The sequence below is a fragment of the Oncorhynchus mykiss genome, chromosome 13, assembly GCF_013265735.2.
Source record: "Oncorhynchus mykiss isolate Arlee chromosome 13, USDA_OmykA_1.1, whole genome shotgun sequence".
NCBI lineage: Eukaryota > Metazoa > Chordata > Actinopteri > Salmoniformes > Salmonidae > Oncorhynchus > Oncorhynchus mykiss.
Genome location: NC_048577.1, coordinates 30,087,736 through 30,102,814, shown reverse-complemented (window position 1 = coordinate 30,102,814; position 15,079 = coordinate 30,087,736). Strand labels below are relative to the sequence as shown.

The 15,079-nt window shown below is 42.2% G+C and overlaps 1 protein-coding gene across 5 annotated transcripts in view; it reads right to left on the bottom strand.

The window, feature by feature from the left end:
- The window catches only part of LOC110486079 (son of sevenless homolog 1), an 81,812-nt gene that overhangs the window by 19,270 nt on the left and 47,463 nt on the right, over nt 1–15,079 (bottom strand). For all 5 annotated transcript variants that reach the window (XM_036940731.1, XM_036940732.1, XM_036940733.1 and 2 more), the window contains 4 exons: nt 4,501–4,582; nt 1,305–1,427; nt 673–776; nt 300–522 (listed from right to left, as the gene is read on the bottom strand). In XM_036940731.1, coding sequence (XP_036796626.1) covers nt 300–522; nt 673–776; nt 1,305–1,427; nt 4,501–4,582 — 532 coding nt within the window. The remainder of the gene's footprint in view (nt 1–299; nt 523–672; nt 777–1,304; nt 1,428–4,500; nt 4,583–15,079) is intronic.

The following is a 15,079-nucleotide window of genomic DNA, read 5'->3' as shown; positions in this document are numbered from 1 at the left end:
CTCAAAAGTGGTGTTACAAGTTCATCAACTTTCAAAGCAGAGAGTATGATAAACCATTTTCTATCTTTGAGTCTATACTTTTATCCAATGTAAAAGACACCATTTCAAATTTTGCTACATCGCACCGAATCCAGGTGGTGAGTCACATTTTTGCTCTAGTCCACCACTTACACAGCTGATCCAAGGAATCATCAAGCCAGTGATAAATTGAGGTGCTTTAGTACTGGACTGGAACAAAAAGGACTGGAGTTAAAAATAAAAAAACTGCCATGGACAGCAATACGGTACTGTAGGCCTACCTGTAGAAGTCGGACTCGAGCAGTGTGAGCTGCCGGGCGATCTCAATGGGGTGGAGGGTCATGAGGTCAAACTGGTCTGTCTGGCCCGACTTGCTGAGGTGCCACTCGATGGGCGGTGGCGAGCTCTCGAAGGTAATGTTGTGGCTGGGCCCATTGGCCTGTGCTTGCTTCTTCCTCTGGATGATCTTGGTAATGGACTCCACCCACTTCTTCATGGCCTTGCCTGGGAGGGGTCACAGAGAGGGAGATTGTCACTCAGAGAAGAGAAGTAGAGGAGAGATACGAGAGAGGAAGAGACGAGAGGAAAATAAGAAAAAAAGAGGATATGCAACAAAAGAAGAGAAAGTCCTTGCCCCAATTTATCCACACATACCTCGCACCAATGCAATGAACTCCTCCAGACACTTGAGTAACTGACAGTCCCGCTCAAAGTCATAGAAGTGGTGCTCCACCCAGTGGCGACATACATTCAATACCCTGCAGGAAGAGCGAGTAGGTCAAAACCAGTTAAGATACCAGTTACAGACCAGCAAGAGAGCGCTAACTACAAATCCTGACCTAAAAAACAAATAAATCTGCCCGCTTGTCATTATGCGGTATCATGTGTAAATTGATGAGGATTTTTACATAAAAAAACATATATATATTTTAGAATAAGGCTGTAACGTAACAAAAAGTGGAAAAGGGGAAGGGATCTGAATACTTCCCGAAAGCACAGTATATGGAGCATAACAAAAAAAAAGTAAAGCGTGCATTAAAAAAGTTTGAAACCTTTCTCTGCTAATCAGGACAGACTACCTTCCAAGTGTATCACAAGAAAACCAGGATGTACTGTTGACCCCTAGGTCATGTTCATTAGGCACCAAAATGAAAGAAAACAGACAGGGGCTACCTCGACTTGTCCAAGAATAACTTTTTGTTGTTGTTGAATGTTTTCTGTTATAATCCCTAATGAACACAACCTCTGGAATTAGGTGTGGTAAATGGGGAGGGGTGCAGAGGTACCTGAGTTGGACTGGCTGGACAAACTCCTTGCGAAATCGTTTGAGTTCGGCGCTGAGAGGTTGGTCTCCATTCTCTATTGCCATCTGGTCCGCCTCTGTGGGCTTTGGCTCGGGAATTTCAAACCTGGAAGGTTCCAGAAAACAAAATCACAACTGAGAAGACACAGCAGTGTGGAATCTCGGATACACCTTTAACCAGACAGTAGAGGTTCCAGACTGGAATATGTTCCGGGATTCTTCCGATGGCATTGAGGAGCACACCACATCAGTCACTGGCTTTAGCAATAAGTGCATTGAGGACGTCTTCCCCAAAGTGACTCCAACGAACCATCAAATAGGCGAAGCATCAATACAGGACTAAGATCGAATCGTACAACACAGGCTCCGATGCTCGTTGGATGTGGCAGGGCTTGCAAACTATTACAGACTACAAAGGGAAGCACAGCCGAGAGCTGCACGGGTGACACAAGCCTACCAGAGGAACTAAATTACTTCTATGCTCGCTTTGAGGCAAGTAACACTGAAACATGAAACATGCTGTTCCGGATGACTGTGATCTCACACTCTCCGCAGCCGATGTGAGTAAGACCTTTAAATAAGTCAACATTCACAAGGCGGATTACCAGGACGTGTACTCCGAGCATGCACTGACAAACTTGCAAGTGTCTTCACTGACATTTTCAACCTCTACCTGTCTGAGTCTGTAATACCAACATGTTTCAAGCAGACCACCATAATCCCTGTGCCCAAGAACACTAAAGTAACCTGCCTAAATGACTACCGACCTGTAGCACTGACATCTGTAGCCATGAAATGCTTTGCAAGGCTGGTCATGGCTCACATCAACACCATTATCCCAGAAACCCTAGACCCACTCCAATTTGCATACTGCACCAACAGACCCACAGATGATGCAATCTCTATTGCACTCCTCACTGCCCTTTCACACCTGGACAAAAGGAACACCTATGAGAGAATGCTATTCATTGAATAAAGCTCAGCATTCAACAACATAGTGCCCTCAAAGTTCTCACTAAGCTATGGACCCTGGGACTAAACACCTCCCTCTGAAACTGGATAATGGAATTCCTGAGGGGCATCTCGCAGGTGGTAAGGGTAGGTAACAACACATCCGCCACTCAGATCCTCAACAAGGGGGCCCCTCAGGGGTGCATTCTCAGTCCCCTCCTGTACTCCCTGTTCACTCATGACTGCACGGCCAGGCACAACTCCAACACCATCATTAATTTTGTTGATGACAACAGTGGTAGGCCTGATCACCGACAACGACGAGACAGCCTATAGGGAGGAGTTCAGAGACCTGACCGTGTGGTGCAAGGACAACAACCTCTCCTTCAATGTGATCAAGACAAAGGAGATGATCGTGGACTACAGGAAAATGAGGACAGAGCACACCCACATTCTCATCAACGGGGCTGTAGTGGAGCAGGTTGAGAGCTTCAAGTTCCTTGGCGTCCACATCAGCAACAAACTAACATGGTCCAAGCACACCAATACAGCCGTGAAGAGGGCACGACAAAACCTATTCCCCCTCAGGAGACTGAAAAGATTTGCCATGGGTCCTCAGATACTCAAAAGGTTCTACAGCTGCACCATCGTGAGCATCCTCACGGATTGCATCACTGCCTGTTATGGCAACTGCTCGGCCTCCGACCGCAAGGCACTACAGAGGGTAGTTCGTACGGCCCAGTACATCATTGGGCCCAAGCTTCCTGCCATCCAGGACCTCTATACCAGGCGGTGTCAGAGGAAGGCCCTAAAAATCATCAAAGACTATAGCCACCCTAGTCATAGGCTGTTCTTTCTGCTACCGCACGGAAAGCAGTCCCGGCGCACCAAGTCTAGGTCCAAGAGGCTTCTTAACAGCTTCTACCCCCAAGCCATAAGACTCCTGACCAGCTAATCAAATGGCTACCCAAACTATTTGCATAGTCTCCCCCCCTCTGTTACACTGCTGTTACTTTCTGGTTATTATCTATGCATCGTCACTTTAACTTTTACCACAATTACCTTGACTAACCAGTGCCCCCGCACATTCACCTCAAACAGTGAGTAAAGGTGTGTTTTTTATTGAGAATGACAATGGTTCCTCAATGTATATAAAAAAAATCCATCTCTCTCCCTTTCAATAAGCACTCAGCATGAAAGGGAAAAATGTAATGCTCTGATCCAGTGCAAACGTCATAAAATACCTGATTACTTCTTATCCCTACAGCTGTGTCTCAAGCTCACTGGCTCAGGAAGCTCACTTGCCCAGAATATTACAATGTTGCAAGTTTGCTAGCACGAGAGCGTAGGTGTATCCAGTTGATAGCATAGTTGATACAATGTTTCAAGTTCGTTGCAGACAGGCTATGCGTAGCTAAAGTGATTTATAGGATATTATTTTTTTTTAAATCAGGATATTTTCTACCTGCAGGCTGCAATGTTTTTATTTGTTGGCTTTAGACTATTTTTTTTACATAGTTGGCAATGGCAAAAGTTACTTTTAGATGTTTATTATTTTCATTTAGATATAACTTAGATGAACCACATGACAATGATTTTGAGATGCAAAGACTTTATTATAAATGAAATTAAACTGTTAATTGAAAATAATAGCTGGCATAAATTGGCACTCCAAATGGAAAAAGTTGCCGACCCCTTGTGTAGCCTATTACCGGCAACTACCGGCAACTTCCGGCAACCTCCTCCAGGAGCAGCGGGAGGAGGAGGCCATCTTGATCTCTGGCTCCCTCTTGAGTCATGTGTGTCTTAATTATTTAATCAAACAGTGTGTTTAAATCATCAGACAAGCTACATAGTTGATTTTATCAAAACACATAGGGTGTGTGTCTTTATATGGAAAAATATACGTTTTAAAAATTTTGACCAATCGATTAGTCTAAAAAAACTGATGACTCTCGCTTGACCAATAATTATTTTAGTCGGGAACAGCCCTCGTTTCAAAAATGTATATGGGAATATATTGTCCATGATGAATACATCTCTGCCTTTGTTCTGACAAAGGTCAGAGTCAACAAAGCACAGACGAATGTCTTGTTGACTGAAAACATTTGCCAAAGTGAAAGGCAATGTATCTGATTTGGAAAAATATGATACAATATTAGACACAAAGGCGGTTCATAGAATAATAACAGTGGATCCCAATCCTAGAATGGCATCAACATACTCACCTCTCCATAAGAAGACCTAGCAGCTCCTGAGGTTTACAGAAGGACCTGTAGGTGGTTAGAAATGTTCGGACGAAATTTGGATCTGCAAGAAGGAAAAACAAGGGAATTGTCAGCCTTTTGTTAATCAAATCAAATTTATTTGTCACATACACATGTTAGCAGATGTTAATGCGAGTGTAGCGAAATGCGTGTGCTTCTAGTTCCGACAACGCAGTAATAACCAACGAGTAATTTAACCTAACAATTCCACAACTACTACCTTATACACACAAGTGTAAAGGGATAAAGAATATGTACATAAAGATATATGAATGAGTGATGGTACAGAACGGCATAGGCAAGATGCAGTAGATGGTACAGAGTACAGTATATACATATATGAGTAATGTAGGGTATGTAAACATTATATTAAGTGGCATTGTTTAAAGTGGCTAGTGATACATTTTATACATCAATTTCCATTATTAAAGTGTCTGGAGTTGAGTCAGTATGTTGGCAGCAGCCGCGCAATGTTAGTGGTGGCTGTTTAACAGTCTGATGGCCTTGAGATAAAAGCTGTTTTTCAGTCTCTCGGTCCCTGCTTTGACGCACCTGTACTGACCTCGCCTTCTGGATAATAGCGAGGTGAACAGGCAGTGGCTCGGGTGGTTATTGTCCTTGCTGATTTTTATGGCCTTCCTGTGACATCGGGTGGTGTAAGTGTCCTGGAAGGCAGGTAGTTTGCCCCCGGTGATGCGTTGTGCAGACCTCACTACCCTCTGGAGAGCCTTATGGTTGTGGACGGAACAGTTGCCGTACCAGGCGGTGATACAGCCCGACAGGATGCTCTCGATTGTGCATCTGTAGAAGTTTGTGAGTGCTTTTGGTGACAAGCCAAATTTCTTCAGCCTCCTGAGGTTGAAGAGGCGCTGCTGCGCCTTCTTCACAACGCTGTCTGTGTGGGTGGACCAATTCAGTTTGTCCGTGATGTGTACACTGAGGAACTTAAAACTTACTACCCACTCCAGTACTGTCCCGTCGATGTGGATAGGGGGGTGCTCCCTCTGCTGCTTCTTGAAGTCCACAATCACCTCCTTTGTTTTGTTGATGTTGAGTGTGAGGTTATTTTCCTGACACCACAGTCTGAGGGCCCTCACCTCCTCCCTGTAGGCCGTCTCGTAGTTGTTGGTAATCAAGCCTACCACATTAGTGTCGTCTGCAAACTTGATGATTGAGTTGGAGGCGTGCATGGCCACGCAGTCGTGGGTGAACAGGGAGTACAGGAGAGGGCTCAGAACGCACCCTTGTGGGGCCCCAGTGTTGAGGATCAGTGGGGTGGAGATGTTGTTACCTACCCTCACCACCTGGGGACGGCCCGTCAGGAAGTCCAGTCCCCAGTTGCACAGGGCGGGGTCGAGACCCAGGGTCTCGAGCTTGATGACAAGTTTAAGGGTACTATGGTGTTAAATGCTGAGCTGTCGTCGATGAACAGCATTCTCACATAGGTATTCCTCTTGTCCAGATGGGTTAGGGCAGTGTGCAGTGTGGTTGCGATTGCGTCGTCTGTGAACCTATTGGGGCGGTAAGCAAATTGGAGTGGGTCTAGGGTGTCAGGTAGGGTGGAGGTGATATGGTCCTTAACTAGTCTCTCAAAGCACTTCATGATGACGGAAGTGAGTGCTACGGGGCGGTAGTCGTTTGGCTCAGTTACCTTAGCTTTCTTGGGAACAGGAACAATGGTGGCCCTCTTGAAGCATGTGGGAACAGCAGTGTGCAAGTAGCTATTGTTCTTTCATGACTTTGCGGTGGTGACTTGTATGAAATTCGCTACTGTTTGCTAGCTATATGTCTTATAACTATTAAGTTAACAGTCTAAGATATGCCAACCTATGTCATGTTTATTAGGCACCAAACAGAAGAAAACATTCCAGAGTGAACATGACCCAGGTCTGTGTGTATATTAGGAGTGCTGATACTGTGGTTATGCGGGTGAACAGGACCGTTAGCTAGTGGTTCACATGTTGGATCTGTCCAAGCCCTTTCACCGGGGTCTGGCTGGGGTTGGACAATAGCTGCCTCAGTGCGGATTTACAAACAATCGGCCTGAAACTATTTCAGCCAGGAAACAGACGCTGCTCTGACGCACACAGCTGCCACTCCACCACACACGCTTAAAAATAGATCACCCGCCTGCCCTCCCCACCACCAACATACACACTGCAGTGGCTTTGACCACAAATACAAGTATAGGACAAGTCAACCACATTATCTGGGTATGACATAACAGAATATGAACTTATAAAGGTTTGATTTTCACTGGGTAGTTACTTTAAAAAGTTATCTTCCTGCAATTCTACGCATTTTGCAATGGGGCAGAGAGATAATGACAGTTTTATTGCCAATTTCCTGCAATTCTACACATTTTGCAATGGGGCAGAGAGATAATGACAGTTTTATTGCCAATTTCCTGCAATTCTACACATTTTGCCGTGGTCCATGCTGTGTTCTTATACTATCTGAGTAACTCAAACTTTCTAACAAAATGCATTTTAGACAGTTATTCTGGTGGTTGTTAGTTCTCAAAGATGATCTAATTAAAAAAATATACAGCTCCATTATCTTTTCTACATACTTTATATCTGGTTTTAAACGTGTAGGTTGGAAAAAGTATGTGAACCCCAAGGCTAATGACTTTTGGAGTCAGGAGTCAGCTAACGTGGATTCCAATCAACGAGACGAGAGTGGAGTTGTTGGTTAGAGCTGCCTTTCCCTATAAAAAAAAAACGCTCAAAACATTTGAGTTTGCTATTCACAAGAAGCATTGCCTGATGTGAACCAGGCCTCGAACAAAAGAGATCTCAGAAGACCTAAGATTAAGAATGGTTGACTTGCATAAATCTGGAAAGGGTTACAAAAGTATCTCTAACAGTCTTGATGTTCATCAGTCCACATTAAGTGAAATTGTCTATAAATGGAGAAAGGTCAGCACTGTTGCTACTCTCCCTAGGAGTGGCCGTCCTGAAATGATGAGTGCAAGAGCCCAGTGCAGAATTCTCAATGAGGTTAAGAAGAATCCTAGAGTGTCAGCTAAAGACTTACAGAAATCTCTGGAAGATGCTAACATCTCTGTTGACGAGTCTAGAATACGTAAAACACTAAACAAGAATGGTGTTTATGGGAGGACAACACGGAAGAAGTCACTGCTGTCCAAAAAACAACATTGCTGCACGTCTGAAATTCGCAAAAGAGCACCTGGATGTTCCAGAGTGCTACTGGCAAAATATTATGTGGACAGATTAAACTACAGTTGAGTTGTTTGTAAGGAACACACAACACTATGTGTGGAGAAAAAAAAGGCACAGCACACCAACATCAAAACGCTATCATTTGTTTTTCAGCAGGACAATGACCCAACACACCTCAAGGCTGTGTAAGGACTATTTGACCAAGAAGGAGAGTAATGCATCAGATGTACTGGCCTCCAATCACCTGACCTCAACCAAATTGAGATTGTTTGGGATGAGTTGGACCGCAGAGTGAAGGAAAAGCAGCCAACAAGCGCTCAGCGTATGTGGGAACTCCAAGACTGTTGGAAAAGCATTCCTCATAAAACTGGTTGAGAGAATGCCAAGAGTGCAAAGCAAAGGGTGGCTACTTTAAAGAATCTCAAATATATTTTCATTTGTTTAACACTTTTTAGGTTACTACATGATTCCATGTGTAATTTCATAGTTTTGATGTCTTCACTACTATTCTACAATGTAGAAAATAGTAAAAATAAAGAAAAACCCTTGAATGAGTAGGTGTGTCTAAACTTCTGAGTTGTGTAGAGTCAGTAGAAATGTGTGTGCATGTTATATGTGTGTGAGCAAATGGTCTCGCTCTCTCACACACACACACATACACACACCACACACACACAAAAAGTATTCAGACCCCTTGACTTTTTACACATTTTGTTACGTTACAGCCTTATTCTAAAATGGATTACATAAAAATAGTTCATCAATCTACACACAATACCCTATAATGACAAAGCGAAAGCAGGTTTTTAGAAGTGTTAGCAAATGTATTACAAATAAAAAACAGAAATACCTTACTTACATTAGTATTCAGACCCTTTGTTATGAGACTTGAAATTGAGCTCAGGTGCATCATGTTTCCATTGATCATTCTTGAGATGTTTCTACAACTAGATTTAAGTCCACCTGTGGTACATTCAATTAATTGGACATGATTTGGAAAGGCGCACACCTGTCTATATAAGGTCTCTCAGTTGACAGTGCATGTCAGAGCAATACCAAGCCATGAGGTCAAAGGAATTGTCTGTAGAGTTCCGAGACAGGACTGTGTCGAGAAACCGATCTAGGGAAGGGTACCAAAACATTTCTGCAGCATTGAAGGTCCCAAAGAACACAGTGGCCTCAATCATTCTTAAATAGAAGAAGTTTGGAACCACCAACACTCTTCCTAGAGTTGGCCGCCAGGCCAAACTGAGCAATCCGGGTAGAAGGGCCTTGGTCAGTGAGGTGACCAAGAACCCTCATGGTCACTCTGCCAGAGCTCCAGAGTTCCTCTGTGGAGATGGGAGAACATTCCAGAAGGACAACCATCTCTGCAGCACTCTACCAATCAGGCCTTTATGGCAGAGTGGCCAGAAGAGAAGCCACTCCTCAGTAAAAAGGCACATGACAGTTTGCTTGGAGTTTGCCAAAAGGCACCTAAAGCACTCTGACGATGAGAAACAAGATTCTCTGGTCTGATAAAACCAGATTGAACTCTTTGGCCGGAATGCCAAGTGTATTCAGCAGCAGAGACTGGGAAACTTGTCAGGATAAAGGGAAAGATGAAAGGAGCAAAGTACAGAGAGATCCTTGATGAAAACCGGCTCCAGATCGCTCAGGACCTCAGACTGGGGCAAAGGTTCACCTTCCAACAGGACAACAACGCTAAGCACAAAGCCAAGACAACACATGAGCGGCTTCGGGACTAGTCTCTGAATGTTCTTGAATGGCCCAGCCATAGCCCGGAATTCAACCCGCTCGAACATCTCTGAAGAGACCTGAGAATAGCTGTGCAGCGACGCTCCCCATCCAACCTTACAGAGCTTGAGAGGATCTGCAGAGAAGAATGGGAGAAACTCCCCAAATACAGGTGTGTCAAGCTTGTAGAGTCCTACCCAAAAAGACTGACATGCCAAGTTAAGTAAAAATATCTGGGATATCTGTACTTTATTTTACTATTCATATATTTGCCAACTTTTACTTCACTACATTCCTAAAGAAAATAAATGTACTTTTTACATACATTTTCCTAGACACCCTAAAGTACTATATTTTCACAGGAAAATTGTCAAATTCACACTTATCAAGAGTATATCCCTGGTCATCCCTACTGCCCCTGATCTGGTGGACTCACTAAACACAAATGCTTTGTTTGTAAATTATGTCTGAGTGATGGAGTGTGCCCCTGGCTATCCGTCAATAAAAAACATAAAAATAAGAATTGTGCCGTCTGGTTTGCTTAATATACGGAATTTGAAATGGTTTATACTTTTACGTTTGATACTTAAGTACATTTTAGCAGTTCCATTTCCATTTGATACTGAAGTGTGTTGGAGGGGCCAGTTGGAGGCACTCTTTCCTCTGGTCTAAATAACATCCCAATGCCCCAGGGTAGTGATTGAGGACACTGCCCTGTGTAGGGTGCCGTCTTTCGGATGGGATGTTAAACGGGTGTCCTGACTCTCTGAGGTCATTAAAGATCCCATGGCACTTATCGTAAGAGTAGGGGTGTGAACCCCGGTGTCCTAACTAAATTCCCAATCTGGCCCTCAAACCATCACGGTCACCTAATAATCCCAAGTATACAATTAATCCCCCACCTCTCCCCTGTAACTATTCCCCAGGTCGTTGCTGCAAATAAGAACGTGTTCTCAGTCAATTTACCTGGTAAAATAAAGGATAAATAAAAAAATATAAATACATTTAAAAAAGTATATCTGTAAAACCAAATACTTTCAGACTTTTACTCAAGTAGTATTTTACTGGGTCATTTTCTGTGGTATCAACAATTTAGTATTTTTTCCACCACTGCTGCTATGTACCAGAGGTCAATGGTCAAAGTTCTGTTAACCTGAACATTCCGAAAATGTCTCTGAATCTCTAAGCTTTCCAATGATATAAGATTAAAGAGAACAAGTGAGCAATACTGATATTGTTTGTCATAGGGTAAAATCCCTATGGGAAAAATTGATGGGACGGAGGGATGAAAGATAACACGCAGAAGGCTACCATTGCTGCACTGCTATCACACATTTTCTAACTCTTGGGACATTGACCTTCAAAAAAATCACTATGAGACATCGCCATCCCAAGTGAACCCGACCGACCCTCCTGGCTCATGGACTATATGAATTCTTGATTACAATTTATGGGAAAAGAGAAGCGTAGATCCATGCAAATTGTAATGCAGATAGTCAGGACAAAGAGATAAGAGAGAAAGTGTGTTGTCCCTCCACTGCTGTCTCCTGGGTGGGAGTAGGGTGTGTGTCCAGGCATGAGGTGCATCGTACAGGAAGCACCTTTTTCCCCTTTTCAAATTACCCTGGGCAACACAGACACACTTTTCCTCAAAAGGCTGGTTTCCCTTGGCTTATTTGAAATCAGTGGCACACAGACGGTTGAAAACTAAAAAGGAAAATAGTGGCCTAAATTTACACCCTACTCTTTATTCGGGGGAGGAAGTTTACACAGGGGTGTGAGCTGGACAGTCCACCCATAAGAGGAATGTTCTCTTCTGGCTTTGTATTGTGCTGCATTAACCTTGGACCAGTGTTTCTTTAACTCCAGTCCTTCACTACTCCCCAACAGCACAAAAGTTTGGTGTAGCCCAGGACAAGCACACCTGAACCAACTCGTCAACTAATCATCAAGCATTTGGGTGAGTTGAATCGGGTGTGCTTCAACAAAAATGTGTACAGTTTGGGGGTACTCACTTACCACAGTTGAGAAACACTGCTCTAGACATCCAGAGACAAACAAGATGAAACTCAAACTTGTGTAAGAGTTCAGAAAGGCTTCCGTGCTACACAAAGGAAAACGTGTGTTTTTAAGAAGATTTTATACAACACCTGTATGTTTGCATGACATTGAATAACAATGCATAGAAACAGAACAAATTCAAAAGCGCTTTGGCCTACATGTTTTGCTCCCCAGATCCACTTGGACTTCATGACATCATTACTTTTAATTAATGAAGAGCTTATTAGTCCAATCGCAGCCTTGTATCTGGTTAGGTACAATGGCACCCGTCAGTAGAGAAGAATACAGATCCCATGGTCTAACAAATGCTGTGTGTGCTGGGTCATTCAGCCTTTCTTAAGAGCGATTCCTCGCGAAACCCAGACAAAGAAAGACCATGATTTTTTACATTTTCACAAAATATAGTCCATAAAAGTGTCCTTTGGTTGAAGGATTGTTGACATGTGTCTAAAAGCATAATTGAGAAATATTGAATACAAGTTGGCATTTTTCTGATATTTTGGCCTTATCCAGGCCTCCTTTAAGACTCCATAGTGTTTCATCTGTAGATGCTACTAAACAAACATTGGTGTCATATGAAGTTTTATCCCTTTCTCTAATATGAGTAGTATTTTGGTTTCAATCACTTTTTCATACATTCTTGAAAAATATAAACAAATATTAAATCTAAAAAATATAAACATGAATATAGAAATGTTTGATTTGCATTTAAAAAATATATATACACACATGTATGTATGTATGTATGTATGTATGTATGTATGTATGTATGTATATATATATATATATATATATATACACACACACACACACACACACACACACACACACACATATATGTGTGTATGTGTGTGTGTGTACATACACACACATATATATGTATATATTGTTGAGCATAATATAGCCTATTCTACAGGCATATTAGTTCCAGAGGGGATCTCTGATATTACCAACAGTAAAAGTGAACATTTATTAAAAATGGTCACCCTCTGCTGGTGATATGTAGGATGTGCAATGATTCAAGTAAAAGGAGGGCTGTGATTGGTTACATTGCCTACTATGCCAATTTCTCTGAATAAAATGGGCCATAACTTTAAAACTAGTAGAGATCCCAGTCTGGAACTTCGATATTCCTGTAGAGCCTATTATGTTCCACAATATATTGAAAAATTAGCCAAATCAAAAAAGTTATATTTTCAATATTCATGTTTACATTTTTATATTTCGATATTCATAAATTATTATTTTTGACTATTAAAATACTACTCCTATTACAGAGCAAGTGGTAAAGCTTCATATGACATACATTTTTGCTTTGTAGCACCTACAGATGAAACATTATGGAGTCTTAAAGGAGGCCTGGGTAAGGCCAAAATGTAATAAAAATGCCAACTTCTAGATACAAATATATATGTCAACAATTCTTCCTCTAAAATAACTATATTATGGATTACATTTCATGAACTTTCCAAAAGTAATGGATTGTGTTGTTGTTTGGCTTTAGTGAGGAATCACTAAAGGAGTTCAGGTGCCACTGAAGTCTGCAAAGTGATTACCTCAACAACACTAATGGCTAGCTCACCAACACCCCACAAAGGGCTGTGAGGGAAAGGGGAAGTTTAGTATTTTATAACATGATGCTAGACGGTTCATGACCCTGAAAGTAGTCTATGGGCCCAGAGAAACTGTAATCCATGGGTTGGTTCTCTTTAAACAGCTACACACAAGGTGAGGAAACTGAACTTCCCCTTTAAACACTAAACAGGCAGGAAAGACCTGATACTACCGGTCACTTACAAAATGGCGAAGTGAAGATAAATAGGCTTCGTCCTCTTGTTTTTTTGTTCTTTATCAGTTCTCGCTGTGTTATCTGGAGCTAAACTGACACTGAAACAAAACAGGTCATCACATCCCGCGCTCTGACGTCAAGTGTGGCCAAATATTTACAAGCCGTGTGAAAACAGCTATAAATGGATGCGGGGATGACGAAAGTGGGGGGAAGAAAAAGGCCTTCCACTATCTTGTCTTTTATGTTTAGGCATAAACTGCGTTTGTGCCAAGCTCAAGGTTTGGTGTGTAGAACAACAAGGTGATAACAGGAACAGGCACTCCAGGCACTGGGCAAGTGCATATTACATAAACACAAACAATGGAGGTGTACAATGGTGGGAACACGTGAGTAAGAGACCAGGCCCTAATAGTTAGGATTTTGTTTTTTTAAAGATACAGAAAATATCTAGGTTTCTTGGCATTCGCTTTCCTGTCCAGTTCTCTCATTTTAAAGAAATTAAACGTGGAGAGGGAGCCATTTGAGATGTGACCCATGTCTACTTCCTGCTCCCTGTAGCTCTTTACACTCGTACCTGCATACGGGTTGAAAATGGCATATTTGGGCACTGGTAAGCGCCTAAATTGGAACACCGTGGCTATACAATAACATGCAGTGTCAACGTTTATGATCACTATGTTTGATGTACAATTACAAGATGACATGGTGTTATACCCTAGGTTGTTCTGAACAGAATGAGCATGTTTGTCTCGTTGGATTCTAAACTTTGAACATTGAGATATTAAAGACATGATAGATCAGACGCATAGTATATAAAGGAGCGAGATCTGTAGAAAGACAGTGGCTGTGGAATGTGCTGGGTGGACGGGAGGAGATCAAAAGATGGCTATAGGGGAAGCAGGTGGACATCTGTGGATTAGGCAAAGGAGGGGTTGAGGTCAGGAGGTCAGGTCAGATCCCCTGAAGGGAATAATAAGGGTTGGAGAGAAGGAGGAGTGCCTTAAGTGGGATATTAAACTTGGTTAAGCTTCTCTAGTGTCCGTGAGTTATTTACTCTGAAAAATTAGAACCTAACGGTCTAAAGCATGACTCTTTTTTATGCGCACCAAAATTACGATCTGTTTCTCTGAATTGCCCCGTGAAAACCTAACACCGAAAGATAGCATTTCATAACTTAGCTAGTCATGTTGGCAATAGAACAAGCTTTCATGATGCCCAGCTGACTCAGACTGCAATTTATAAAATGGGCTGTTTTTGGATTGCATGAACAACAGTAATTGTGTGATGGCGGCGATGCAGGTCTGTGTTACAAACAAAACAACTACAAGTGTGCTTGCTCTTGTCGCTTAACAGCTCAGCTAGGAGAACGCAAAAAAATCATGTTATAGTTGAAGACTCTTCTTCGAGTCATTAAAGTGCATTGAAATTACGCAGGAACTCTGCACACCAGTTGGTCCTCTCACTCAAACAATTTTTTTTGTCTTATGTTGCACCTACCCCACATTTTCCAGGAATATTGTTATCATGTTACTGAATGTATCCAGAGTATTTTCAGATTCCCTTATCAACAAATGCGGCGAAAAGTACAGTAAAGGTAAAACGCACATAAAATCAACAGTGTAATGTTCGGATTCAGCCTTGTGAAAGGTGAACTGTCGTATCCTCAACTTTGGTCAAATAATGTTCCCATAATCTCCAAACTGTTCCCTTTCAATTGCTACTATGCTTATGCATTTCATATTTCTTCTGTAAAAAAAAACATTTCAAT